This window comes from Malus sylvestris, chromosome 5, assembly GCF_916048215.2.
Source record: "Malus sylvestris chromosome 5, drMalSylv7.2, whole genome shotgun sequence".
NCBI lineage: Eukaryota > Viridiplantae > Streptophyta > Magnoliopsida > Rosales > Rosaceae > Malus > Malus sylvestris.
In genome coordinates this window covers 38981080-38994271 of record NC_062264.1, presented here as the reverse complement: position 1 = coordinate 38994271, position 13192 = coordinate 38981080, and the positions used below count along the sequence as shown (strand labels likewise).

The 13192-nt window shown below is 38.8% G+C and overlaps 2 protein-coding genes and 1 long non-coding RNA gene across 3 annotated transcripts; 1 reads left to right on the top strand and 2 right to left on the bottom strand.

The window, feature by feature from the left end:
* Positions 1-111: 111 nt before the first annotated feature.
* LOC126621099 (uncharacterized) lies at positions 112-2164 on the bottom strand. The gene is made up of 3 exons (XR_007622799.1): positions 2005-2164; positions 457-553; positions 112-250 (listed from the first exon to the last, which is right to left on the bottom strand). It is a non-coding gene; the product is annotated as an uncharacterized LOC126621099 (long non-coding RNA).
* Positions 2165-3176: 1012 nt separating this feature from the next.
* On the bottom strand, positions 3177-7678 carry LOC126621072 (protein CHUP1, chloroplastic-like). The gene is made up of 8 exons (XM_050289440.1): positions 7138-7678; positions 5870-6328; positions 4601-5521; positions 4323-4454; positions 3985-4166; positions 3788-3899; positions 3565-3708; positions 3177-3472 (listed from the first exon to the last, which is right to left on the bottom strand). Exons 1-8 carry the CDS (start codon positions 7450-7452, stop codon positions 3392-3394), a joined length of 2346 nt encoding a protein of 781 aa, XP_050145397.1. The 5' UTR covers positions 7453-7678; the 3' UTR covers positions 3177-3391.
* A 210-nt stretch (positions 7679-7888) lies between these two features.
* On the top strand, positions 7889-13053 carry LOC126621069 (pentatricopeptide repeat-containing protein At1g30610, chloroplastic-like). The gene is made up of 9 exons (XM_050289437.1): positions 7889-9191; positions 9903-10094; positions 10569-10650; positions 10773-10964; positions 11043-11156; positions 11596-11686; positions 11762-11919; positions 12052-12483; positions 12602-13053. Exons 1-9 carry the CDS (start codon positions 8134-8136, stop codon positions 13019-13021), a joined length of 2739 nt encoding a protein of 912 aa, XP_050145394.1. The 5' UTR covers positions 7889-8133; the 3' UTR covers positions 13022-13053.
* The last annotated feature ends 139 nt before the right edge of the window (positions 13054-13192 follow it).

The following is a 13192-nucleotide window of genomic DNA, read 5'->3' as shown; positions in this document are numbered from 1 at the left end:
TATTTGAACTAAAGAAGTGAATTTGCTTGCGTAACATGTTGAGGAAATATTACCAAAGTGCATATTAAATCATTTAAATATAATTTAAAAAATTAATAGTAAATAGATTGGTTTTTAATTAAAACATAGTTACAGCTTGACCTTTAAACGTGTAAAAGTCACGATAATCAGCAGAGACAATGCTTCAATCGACAAAGAAGCAAAATTTCAAGCAACATCTGCCAATAGTGTAACCATCAACTCGTCTTTTCTACAAGAAAAGCAAATTCCAATCAAATTTTTAACAAGTGAGTAAAAATTATATAAAGCAATCTATCAGCAAGTGTAATAATTAACAATGCAAGCACTAAACAATGATTTGATAAAATGGACTCGCTGGATAAAATTTAAATATTTTGTAATGCAAAGAAAAGAAACATGGTAAACAACTGTCAAGTAAAACGAAGGAAGAATAACCTTATGTTTCGAATCACTACATCACACTTCAGTTCAATTCGTTGATTAACTTGTTTCAGCACCAAATGTCTTACAGCAGTTATGTGACTCATGATATCTTCAAATTTAACAAAGAGTGTAGTTAGATTGTAAAAATACATTGTATAGAGAAATGTCAATATTTTTTCAATACATGCACATATGTATTTTCAATAATGAGAAAAGTATTTCAAAGAATTAAAACTTTTTTAAGTAGCATTTAGTTTCTTGAATGCAGAAAAATTTAATACCAACAAACTATTCAATATGGGGACAACTAAAAAGAACCAAAAAAGAAAGATGATAACAATAAAAAAATATTATCCCCGTTGTTCATCATCCTTGTTGCCAGGTTTATTTAAAACAATGGAACTATAATTTCTTACCCTTTCATCAACTAGTATGCAATGCAGGCCTAAATATGTAGCAGTAGTTTCGGGAAACCTTGGTCTCCAGATGAGGTTAATCCATTCTTGCCTTACACTCTCCTATCTTTCTTCTATTTTTCTACCACAAATTATAAATCTTTTTCCCACCCTTGCCACTTCAATTTTATCCCACCTTAACATTTTATATCTACCTTGCAACCCGTCGCTCTTAACTTAAAAACAACTATTCTTTACACAGTTTATTTAATCAAATATCGAGTATAAACAATGATGTCCTTGATTAAATAATAATGCCAAACAAAATGACTTACCGAATTACTTCACAATAATAAAAGGTAAAGAATAAATAAAAAGGCAAGTAAATGACATTATATCAACTGATTGAGCACTCTCCTTTTTCTTACACACACACAGAGATAGATATATATATATATATATATATATATATATATAATCATTCTCCTTTACATAGCTTCTTCAATAATATGCAAAGTTATGGACCCCAAGAAAATTAGTCCAAATCACAACCCAAAACCCAAACAAATTTCCAAATCAATTTGAAAAAAAAATTAGTCCAAAGAACTCAGCCCATTCATCTCTCACATTCTTCTTTCCTTCCTCTGTTTACGTACCCCTAATCCTAAATTTTTCTTCCATCCCTTCTCTACTATTTTTCTCTAACCATCTGCAACCTGAACCTGATTATATTACTTTGCAATATCCCACCCTCCAACTCGATATACTTCCGGATCTGTCAGAAAACTTGCATGCTTGGATAAGCATGCTACAAAACTCTCCAACCCAGAATACAATGGAATTAAAAATTTCACTCAAAAAAACTCCCCATGTCTCTCGTTAACAAAAAGTACCCAAAAAAATGCAAAATCAAAACCTTTGCCGCTAGAAACATGCAACACTTTCTTGCAAAGGACAGATCAAAAGAGCAGAAAAATATTTCGAACCTAACCAAATAGAAGCAGAAATAAACAATTCTAACAGATATTCGAAGAACAGCAAAGCAAAAGCCTCAAGATTTTGAACAACAAAACCTACAAAGAAAGAGTTAACACTTAAAATTGAACAAAACCAAATCCACAAATTTGAAAAAAGAACTGGCAGATGCAAGAATCGAATAGCTCACCGGAAAATGATGAAGTTGCCTAATGCATGTGTCTCGTACCTTGATACTAGGCCGTCTATGAGTTCATATAGCCCCCATCCCTAGTGCTTTTAACTGTCAAGGTCAGGATAATTTTGTATCGATACCAGGCAGTCCTGTGAGGCATTAGACTTACATGAAGCCAGAAATATTGGGCTTGTTTTGTTTCGGCTTTGACAATATGATAAAATTTAAATAGGTCGAATGGTTAGTAACGAAAGATGTAACTCGACCAATTTGCCTGCACCATCCAGTGAACCTTTAGGTATTGCTTTTATTTGTCAAAACAGATAAAATAGTGTGCAGGTCTAGGGGAAGCTCTATACTTGTATTCATTCTTGTGTACGGTGATAGAAATCTGCTCTCCAGATTTTCTAGAAATCTTTTAAGAATCCTTGATTGTTCTATTTCCTAATGTTAGCAATGTATACTGGTCAAACGGTGATTGTTTTGTTGCCGAAAGAGGTCTGATTAGGAAAGCTGATCTTTCTTGTTTTGCTTTTGAAGTCATTTTATGCTGTGAGGAAATATTATGGATTTCACAGATGATTAACCTTGACTTGTTCGCTTCTGCAGTGTACAGTTCGTTTTTGAAGTCAGACGTGACGATTAGGCCTTCAAATGTTGATTTACTTGAGACTTTACAGTTGGAAGCAACTGTTTTTGTGTGAGAATGTACAAATTTGTCACAATATACTGCAAAGCTGATTGTGAATTACAAGAATTGTAAAGAAAACGAGCTCTGAGTATTGGCGAAGCAAATTAGTTTACTTTTTACTGGATTCATAAAGGTTTTGATGTCCTTGATTGAATGTTTGCGAGATTTGAAGGGTGCAATTGCAATTGGTTTCATCTGTTTTTATCGTCTTTCATTCCAATGGATATGAGACCTTGTGCTTCTTCCTTCTTTGTCATCCCTGTTTCTACTACTCAAATATCTTAGTTGCTACCTACACCTTCACCCTGTCACTGTCACCACACCGATGCTATCCAGCAGATTGCACATCTCTCTATCACCGGAGGCCGCTGCAATACAACCGCTATGTAGCCGTTTTGTCACATCCACCACTATCACACTTGAGCCAACTTCCCCACAATCTCAATATAACAGTAAGGACTCCCAGCACATGAGGAAGATCTTGTTGAGAGATGAGTATGAAACTCTGAAGAAGTTGTATAATTCTTTTCGTACAACTTACAAGAAGTCGTTGCAGAACCTAATGTATACATATTTGTTTTCACACAATCTACAGCCGAATTGTGCTGTCTTGCCCAGAATGCTTAGTACAGAACGTATATATTTTCCCGTGTGAAGCTTACTGAGATGGTAAGCCAAAAATGTTCCATATAGCCTTCCACCTCTGCCTCTTTACTTTTTGTTGAGAAGATGAGCAAGGTAGCGAAGTTCCTCGAACGCGTGCATTGTGTCTGCATCGAATCCCCCTGCAAACTGCATATCAAGCAAGAAATATATCTCAATCTTCTGCATTTTGAATGGACAAAAAAGCACAAATAATTTTGGATCTTTTTTGTTCTACTAACCTGATGAACTCTGAAAGCAAATCTCACTCCCTGAAGCAGCATGTAATCCATTGCAGGATCTTTCTCCGCTGCTGCCTTCAACTGAAGTTCCATAGCCACTCTCGTCATGTACATCTTTGCCAACTTGACTGAGCCAAACTTTATCTGCAAGATCGGCATCAAATTAGATATGCGATGCACAAAGGTGACCACTATTCGTTCATAAAGAATATCAAAAGTCTACCTTGCTTAAAATTCCATTGTCAAGCATCCAGTCTGTGGGGATTTTGAAGTCCCTGCAATTACGCATCAACGACTCCCTTGTCCGGAAAAGGCTATAAACTGTACGCTCCATCCTGTGAGAGGTAAGGAAACCTTGGTAAGTTTAACTAGTAGGAAAAGGATTGAACATTCTAAGAAATTAGCCACAAAGGTTCTTACTTCTCAGACAAGGAAACCATTTTCTTTAGTGCAATGTCACAAGCCAGTCTGTTATCATCCTTGTAAGAAGACACTTCAAACTCTAGTTTCTTGAGATCCCTGTAGCTGAATGCTGCTTCTCGCAGTGTGTCAGCTTTCTTTTCTGGCCAATCAAAGTGCTTTAGGACTGCCCTCTCATCCACCTTTCAACAGAAAGTAAGCTTAACAGTAAGAAATCGGCATGGGGTCCCAGTTCCATTTGACACAAATCAACCATTACATCACAGTAGGTGAAGACTGAAATATTGCACAAAAAATTATAAACCGGTTTTTCTGGTCGTTTGAAAGATCAAACTTACAAGAAAGGAAAGTTCGTCATCGAGCCACTTCACGAATGCCACGACATCTTCAATGTTTTGATAAACTGCATTGTTCACTTCTCTTATCAACGAATTCACGAATTCTCCTTGAGTCTCCACATCTGCCTTTATCTGCAAAGCAAATGGCGGTTTCATTCAATAAGGATTTGCAGTGGTCTAGTCTGCTAGAAAGCCTATGACTTCAAAAGAAACTATAACTTAGAAGAAATGAACTTCAAGCAGCCAAATTATAAATAACGGGGCAAGTGATCACTTACAGCAAGCAAATGTGATGATCGATTCTCAATTTCTCCGATCATGCTACTACGAACATTTGCAACATCTGGACCATCAGGAACTCCTCCATTTGAAGAATCTTTCCTAGAATCTCTCTTCATCAGTGAATGATAAAACTCAACTACTTGTGGGGCTCTTTGTACCACTCCTGTGGGACTAGTCTTCGTCGCAAACTTAGGAGGAGGCGGTGGGGGTGGTGGAAGCGGTGGTGGTGGAGGAACTTGCGCAGAACTATCCACTTTGGTTCCACTAGAAATGGAACATGAAGGCCTGGGAGGGGGGTTGGGAATTCTCAAGGCCCTTTTCTCAACATCTAAGCAAGATGGAAGTTTATTAATTTCGTGACAATTTCCGAAGAACTGTGATCCGTGAAGGATTCCCAAATCATATTCTTGAGAGGTTACAGTCTTTGTATCTTTCTCCATTTCTTGGACACACATAAAACCATCAGACTGCCTTCTCTTATTTGTCTGCACCAAGTCTTCTGCAAAGAATCTTGATCCACTTATTGAGTGTCTTCTTTTCGGACTTCCTGCTTCCTCGTCTGAGCTTTCTAAGTTAGGCAAATCCTCGTCAGCAATTGGCCAGTTCTTTAGTTCCTTCATAAGATTCAATCGCTTTCCACCACTGTATTCTAAGTACTTGCTGCTTCTAAATGAAAGTGCTCCATCAGATTTTCTACTCCTCTCAATCGAAGTGGGACTTAATGTGTTATCAGAATTTGCGGTGGAGGATGAGTTCTGCAACTCGTTTCGTAAACATGAATTCACCCACCTCAGGTATGCCAGCTCCTCAACCTCATTCAACCTACTCATTTGTAAACCTTCAACTTGTTTGCACAAATCTTCGTTTGTATGTCTTAGCGCAGACGCCTCGGCTTTAATCTTCTCAAGAATGTCACTCTGATGATAACCAATATAACAAATTTCAGTAAGCAAACAAAGCTAAACCAGGACAACCAAGTCACGTAAACCAGTAATTCTAACGAAAACAAAGTAATTAATGTGTTTGGAATTCTTCTGATGGAAGCTTTTCCGCTCATAAGCACGTCTTCTAGAAATGCTTTCATTAGAAATACATTGAAGTTTTTATTAAAGAAGCATTTCGCAGGTGATTCTCCAAAAAGCGCTTTGTGTTGTCATGAAGCGCTTTTAGTCATTCCAGAAGCATTCTCAAACATAGAACACAAATTTAAGGTCAGCTTTGAGCTTCCGATGCCAAATTTAAGTAACCAAGGAAGTTGATTGTACCTCTGAAGCCTTTGCCAGAGAAGCCAACTGGGATGTTGCAGAAGAAAATTTGCTAGCAAGATTTCTCTTCTGAAGCTGCAACTCCTTGTTCAGGCGCCTCAACTCTAAAACCTCCATTTCCGCACTCCCCGATGCTGATGCCACTGAGGTTTCATGATCTTCTCTTTTCAAAATCACTTCACTCCTCTCCAAAATTGATGTCAATTGATCGGAGAGACTAGTTTTTTCTTCTTCCAGCAGCTCAACTTTCCGAGCCAGACCATCAAGCTCCCTCCTTTTCACCTCAAGCTCCCTCTCAAGCTCCAAGACCGTCGGGTTTCGCTTACACTCCGACAACTCAGCTTGCAACTGAAACTCCCTTTCCTTAGACTCCCGAAGCAAGTTCCTCAAGTGATCAAGCTCAATAAACAAATCTCGGGACGACTGCCTCCGGTGCGTCGGATGCATCTGAGGATGAACCTGATTGGAAAATTTTGAAAAATAGACAATTTTAGAGGCATGAATTGAATTTTAACCACACTTGCAAACTTCTTATAATCTTAACCAAAAACTCAAGTAAAAGGTCTTAGTTACCCGTAATAATAGAAATTCCCCAAATTTAGAGAAAACCCTGTTCTATCACTTCACAGTACAGAACCCAACACAAAACCCATAAAAGGAAACCTTGTATCCAAACAACACGTCACCCAACACAAAACCCAGAAAAGGAAAACCTTGTATCCAAACAAGAAGTCACAGAAACACATAAAAGTCCAATTTTAAACGAAGCACTCTTCCCTGTCACTTCACAATGCAGAACCCATCACAAAACCCTAAAAAAGGAAAACCTGAATCCAAACTGCAAGTAACACACTCACACGTATACAGACATGATCATATAGAATTCCAAACAAAGGAGGCTTATGAAATCTCCTTCAAAATTTCTTAATTTTCTTGCAAACCAAACACGAAAGGTAGTGCTGGGTACCATTCATTCATGTTCTTTCTATTCAATGGCATACATGTGCCTGCTTAGTTAAGTAGTCTCCAATTATCAACTTAGAAGATGATAAAGTCCTAAGAGGCCAAAGTCGGAGCCAAGACTGTTTTTAGGTTGGCCTACACAGAAATCAGGCTAAGTAATACTGTCGCCTACAACTCCGAACGGAAAGTATATGGATTGCTAAGGATAAAGACTTTTTATCTGGGATTTTGGTTAGAAAGTTAGAAGCTTTGGTTAAAATTCAATTCATGACTCTAAAATTAGCTACTTTTCAAAATTTCCCAACCTGATTAGCATTCACAGAGCACGCCAAATCGCCAATCAGCGAGCGTTTGACGCGCGGCTGAGCAGGCGCAAAAGGGATCTTCTGGTTCGCTAAATCGTACCCCGTTAGCGGTGGTTTCTTGCTGGTGACTGTGGGCTGCGCTTTGGCCTTCTTGTCCCCGGCAAGCCCTTTCACAATGTGAGAACCCCATGAGGAAGCAGACCTCAACCTCGAAGAATTGCTGCTGCCCTTCACATTCGAACATTTCGGAATCTGGTTTTGGTCTGAAAATTTGATCGATCTTGCTCTGGTTTCTGATGGGCTCTCTTCTCTCATCGTGAAAAACCACAATTTTTACAGAAAACGTCTAACAATTGGCACTCAATTGAAACATGGGATGCTCCAAAAAAACAACCTAAATCTAGTTGAAGTGATGAAATGGGGTGATGATTACATTCAAATCTTTGGGACCAAAGGGAAGATATAAAAGCTCAAATTCCAAGACCAGCTGAGGAGCTATGCGAGAGAGAAAAGTGGCAGCTTTCTTTCTTTATTTGTCCCAACTTTTGAATTTTTGAAATTTGAATGCTCTCTCCGGGTTCAATAGCTACGTGGCCAACGGTCGTATTCTGTGCCGGGAGACCCCACTTCTAGGGGGTGATACACTTTCTACATTACAAACTCGGGCCCGTACAACTTTTTGGGCCAATACCCGGCCCAATATTCTTCTTTTTCTTCCAATATTCGTTGATATTCCCGGGTTTTCAAGGGATATATCTCGAACGACAAATTCAAGTGCTTCTTCCCCAGAACCTTGGACTGCTTTCATGGTAGCCATTTCTGCTTCGAGCTCTTCTGCTTCTTCAATTTTAAGTTCGTAGTTCATCGTCTCTGTAATTGAATTCCTCTCTCTCTCTCTGTATTTCCTATATTGTTTCACTCAGTAGCTCAGCACGTGAGAGGGAAAGTCTCAAACTTTAAACGATGCTATGTGAAATTTGTTGGATGAATTGAGAAATGGAGGTGATGGTTATGGCCAACGCTCAACCGGGTGTCTCCAATTTTCAGAGGAATGGGGTTTTTGCTACGAATTGTTGCCCAAAGTCGCTTCCATTATCTGGGTTTTCGATTTTCCGGAGACCCATTTTCGGTGTTGGATTAAATGAGAAGAATGTGAAGAGGAATCGGGTTTTCGGTATTAAGTTCGTGAATTCCAGAACTGTTATTAGTGCTCTGTCGAAGGAAGGGTCTGAAATTTTAGAGAAGGAATTCGAATTTAAGCCGTCATTTGATCAGTACTTGAAGGTTATGGGGACTGTTAGGCTTAGAAGTGATAGAGATAAGCAGCAGAGATCGAAAGAAGAGAATCCGAAGCATAGTGTGCGGAGAAGAGGTGTTTCCAGGAGACTGTTGTCTGAGGGTAGTGAAGAGGATGCAAAATTGGGGGAGCCTGAAGGGAATTTGAATCGAGAGAAGGCGTCAAAATATGAGTCGCTTGGAAATAGAAATGGAAGCACGCATGAAAGTGAACGAGTTAAAGGGTTTAAGGATGAATATGATAGCAGACAGAACAACAAGGATGAAAAGGATAAGAAGATGATAAGGGGAGAGACAAGAGATGGAAGATGGTCAAAATATACTGGTAGGGTAGAACCAGGATTGGACTTCAAAGGTAAAAGTACAACGGTACGAAATGCAAAAGATGGCCCGGGAGTTACTGGTCGGCTAGAACAGGAAGTAGACTTCAAAGGTAAAAGTACAATGGCACGAAATGCGAGAGATGGCCCGAGAGTTTACAAGTCAAGGGATAAAGCCGTTGAAAGAGGGAAATTTGGTGTTAGAAATGAAGATGGAGTTGAAAGGAACCACAGCAATGCTGATAAAGCCACTGATAGAGGTTTTGTTCCAAGAAGTGTAACTAAGAGTGGTAGGGATTTCCCTAAAAGATTTAATGAAAAAAGCTTGGAGGTGGAAAGAGCAGCATTTCAGAATTTTGATGAATTCGGTGATATTATGGACAAGCCACGAGTTTCACAAATGGAAATGGAGCAGAGAATCCAGAAGCTAGCAAAATGGTATGCGCTCTGTGCCTTTTTCCTCTTCTTATATTGGAAGAATTACCTTTTAGATTGATGAAATTGACTTGGCAATTGTTGACAAATTAGTGTTACTCTTTTATTTTTAGGAAATTTAGGAAAAAAAAAAAAGAGACTGACATTATTGATTTTCAGCGTTTACTATTTCTCGTACTTCAGCGGACGACATGGTTTAAATGTATGGGGGGTATGGCCTATTAGTGAGTTGTTAAGTATGTCTGCTGGCTATATTATCATGTGTTTTATAGAGCATCATGCAAGCCAAGCTAAGTTTGGTCTTTTACAGCAATTGTATTATGTTTTCCGAAAAGTTTCTGTAGTTTGTTAGTTCATCAATCTTCTCAGTAGAACTAATCACGCCAGAGTTTATGCAACATGGTAGTTGTGTAGTTATAGTCTAGGGGTGACTATACTTAATTCCGCCTGTAAACTGGGTTGCAGAACCATCATGTGACTTTATACAGTGTTTTTTTTTTCCCGTTAGAACTACTTGGGATTGGGACGGGGACGGTCATGTCCTAAAAAAAAAAGATTGTCGTTGACAGTTTGATAGGTTTTGCTTGTCATTTCCTGTATTTTTCTCTATTTCCCTTTTTTGATTTACCAAATTAGATATCTCGTATCAAGTGTTAATATATTGTAGTTATGGATTCTCATGATCTCATTAATGTTAAGTAATTATTTTAACAGGCTGAATGGTGCAGACATTGACATGCCTGAGTGGATGTTTTCAAAGATGATGCGAAGTGCACAAATCAGATTCACAGATCATTCAATATTGAGAGTTATCCAGCTATTGGGAAAACTAGGAAACTGGAGACGGGTGCTACAAGTTATTGAGTGGCTTCAAATGCGTGAACGTTTCAAATCCCACAAGCTCAGGTATTTTTCCCTAAGAAACTATTAGAGCATTAAGTATGAAGCTTGGCATACACTCCTGCTTAGGAAAGTATGGCAAATCTCATATGGGGCTTTAGACTCCGTTTCAGCATTTCAGCATTTAGATGGGCTTGAATCCGTAGTGCTGCAACAGTTTCTTTTAAGAAATTGTCATGATTAGTGGATGGAACTTGAAGGAGTGTAGATATTACCAAAACTATTTCTAATATGTTGTGCAAATCATCTATCATCCATAGTGACTAATTTTCACGTGTTGCAATGTCTGGGTACAAAAGAATAGTTTTTGAAGAAAAGAAGTAGAAATCAAATGGTTCTTGTTAGTTGTTACTGCTTTCTTTGTTACTGTCTTGGCTTTCACATGACTGTTAAATATCTTGTTGAATAACTATGTAAGATTGCTGTCACTAATCGTTGTATCTGAGAACAATTTGAAGCATTTCCCCTTTTGAAATTCAGATACATATACACAACTGCACTTGATGTACTTGGAAAGGCAAGGAGGCCTGTGGAAGCACTTAATGTATTTCATGCAATGCTGGTAAGTCATGCAAATTGTTATTTTCTACAGTATGCTTTGTGCTCATAAAACATGATTATAGTCAAGGGAAGAAGAATACTGTGACCAACCAATCTTATCTTTTCTTTTTGTTTTATGTCCAGGAACAAATGTCCTCGTATCCCGACTTGGTAGCTTATCATTCTATTGCTGTAACTCTTGGACAAGTAGGACATATGAGGGAACTTTTTGATGTGATTGATACTATGCGATCTCCTCCTAAGAAGAAGTTCAAAACCGGGGCACTTGGGAAGTGGGATCCTCGGCTGGAACCAGATATTGTTGTCTTTCATGCGGTAAGTAGTAGTTGATGATAATTGATGCAAACATGAGTGCAGTTCTATATATATGGGTGTAATGAATTGTATGTGCAGGTATTAAATGCCTGTGTTCAGCGCAAACAATGGGAAGGAGCATTTTGGGTTTTGCAGCAGTTGAAGCAACAAGGCCTACAGCCTGCCACAACAACATATGGACTTGTCATGGAGGTATAAGTCCCCCTGGTTTCTTTCTTCTGGTCCATTGACTATCTCCCAAACCCCTACTAGTTGTTCCCAAGTATTTTCTTTTGTCATGAAGTCAGTGTTAATGAGTTTAGTTTTTCATGTGTGTGCTGGTTGGTTTATGTATTTATGTAGATATTCTGTTTGATTGTCAGCTTTCAATGAAACAGGGTATAACCTTGTTGAATTAAGTAAATTTAAGTATAGCCCCTCACTCATTTTTATATAGTTTTCTACCTGTCCTTGCTCTGGAGCTCCTTTCGTGCAACTTTTTGGGCCAATCTAGGCTTATTCATGAATCATTTAACTTTTTGGGCCAATCTATTTGATTTTATAATATTTATGAGCCTGGTACTAGGGTGCTAAATTACCCTGAATATCTCTTTCAAATTATGCATACCTGAAACTGTTTTCACTGAATCAGGTGATGCTAGCATGTGGCAAGTACAACTTGGTTCATGAGTTTTTCAAGAAAGTGCAGAAATCTTCTATACCAAATGCTTTAACTTACCGAGGTATTTTACTGGATTATTGTCTCACCTTGTGTTTTGTCGTAGATGGGTAATATTGATGGTTCCTTATGAATGCAGTTATTGTGAACACTCTTTGGAGAGAAGGTAAAATAGATGAGGCTGTATCGGTTGTTCACAACATGGAAAAACGAGGAATAGTAGGTTATGCGGCTCTCTATTATGACTTTGCTCGATGTCTTTGTAGTGATGGAAGGTGCCAAGAAGCACTAATGCAGGTAATTTGAGCTTCCATTGCATTACATCAGTGAAAATTTATTCCCATTAAGCATTTTTGTATCATTTGGCTTGGCACTTTAGCATGCATTATACAGTTGGGTCACTTACTCCATCATTCCTTCTCTTCACAGATTGAGAAGATATGTAAGGTTGCAAACAAGCCTCTAGTAGTGACTTATACCGGTTTAATTCAAGCTTGTTTGGACGCTGGAAGCGTTGAAAATGCAGCCTATGTTTTCAAACAAATGGAGAACTTTTGCTCTCCAAATCTTGTTACTTGCAACATAATGCTGAAAGCTTACTTGGACCACAGAATGTTTGAAAAAGCGAAAGATCTGTTCCTGAGGATGTTAGATGATGGGAATAATATCACCAATGGATCCGATTATAAGGTTCGGATAATACCAGATAGCTACACTTTCAACACCTTGTTAGATGCCTGCGTCACAGAAAAGAGGTGGGATGATTTCGAGTATGTTTACAAAAGGATGTTACACCATGGGTTTCACTTCAATGCTAAACGCCATCTTCGGATGATATTGGACGCTTGCAAAGCCGGAAGGGTATAATTTCTTTCTTGTATACTTATGTTCCACCTCTCGGAATATAGTCATCACTTGTCTGGAAATGTCCAGTGTTGATGACCTGAATTTGAATGTCTTCTGCATTCATGATTTTCAGGCGGAGCTGCTGGACATGACCTGGATGCACTTGACCGAGGCAGACCGGATTCCACCACCTCCTCTCGTGAAGGAACGGTTCTGCACGAAGCTAGAGAAAGATGACTATGCTGCTGCTCTCTCCTGTATTACCACTCAAAATCTCGGTGAGCTGCAGGCATTCTCGAAGACAGCGTGGTTGAAGTTGTTCAAGGAAAACGCGGAAAGGTTTCAGAATGACACTTTTGTACGGTTAGTTGACGAGGGTAGCATTCTTGTTAACAGAAGTGATAGGTCGAACCCTGTATTTCAAAACCTTATGGCAGCTTGCGGAGAAGTTGATAGAATCCGTTTAGCAGGAGCTGCAGGTTCTACACGTGAAACTGTATCTACAACTCAAACGGAACCAGCTATCTATTCAAAGATGTATTTTCCGGCCTAAGTAAAATAAAAGAGAACAGAATGTTCATTGAATCTTTGACCATTGATGATGTGGAAACTACCCGACCCGAAAACAATCGACATTGCGCATTTCGTAGGGTTAAATGCGAAACTGAATGTTAAAAGGGTCTCCGGGTCGCTGAGAGAAGCTCCGAACCCTAGACTAAAGCCA

Excerpts from the sequence above, each read along its gene's own strand:
- LOC126621069 (XM_050289437.1), top strand. The coding sequence starts at position 8,134 with ATGGAGGTGATGGTTATGGCCAACGCTCAACCGGGTGTCTCCAATTTT. Across the intron at positions 9,192-9,902 it reads ATCCAGAAGCTAGCAAAATG|GCTGAATGGTGCAGACATTG; the intron begins GTATGCGCTCTG and ends TTATTTTAACAG. Across the intron at positions 11,157-11,595 it reads CATATGGACTTGTCATGGAG|GTGATGCTAGCATGTGGCAA; the intron begins GTATAAGTCCCC and ends TCACTGAATCAG.
- LOC126621072 (XM_050289440.1), bottom strand. The coding sequence starts at position 7,452 with ATGAGAGAAGAGAGCCCATCAGAAACCAGAGCAAGATCGATCAAATTT. Across the intron at positions 4,455-4,600 it reads GATCATCACATTTGCTTGCT|ATAAAGGCAGATGTGGAGAC; the intron begins GTAAGTGATCAC and ends TTTGCTTTGCAG. Across the intron at positions 3,900-3,984 it reads ATGGTTTCCTTGTCTGAGAA|GATGGAGCGTACAGTTTATA; the intron begins GTAAGAACCTTT and ends TACCTCTCACAG.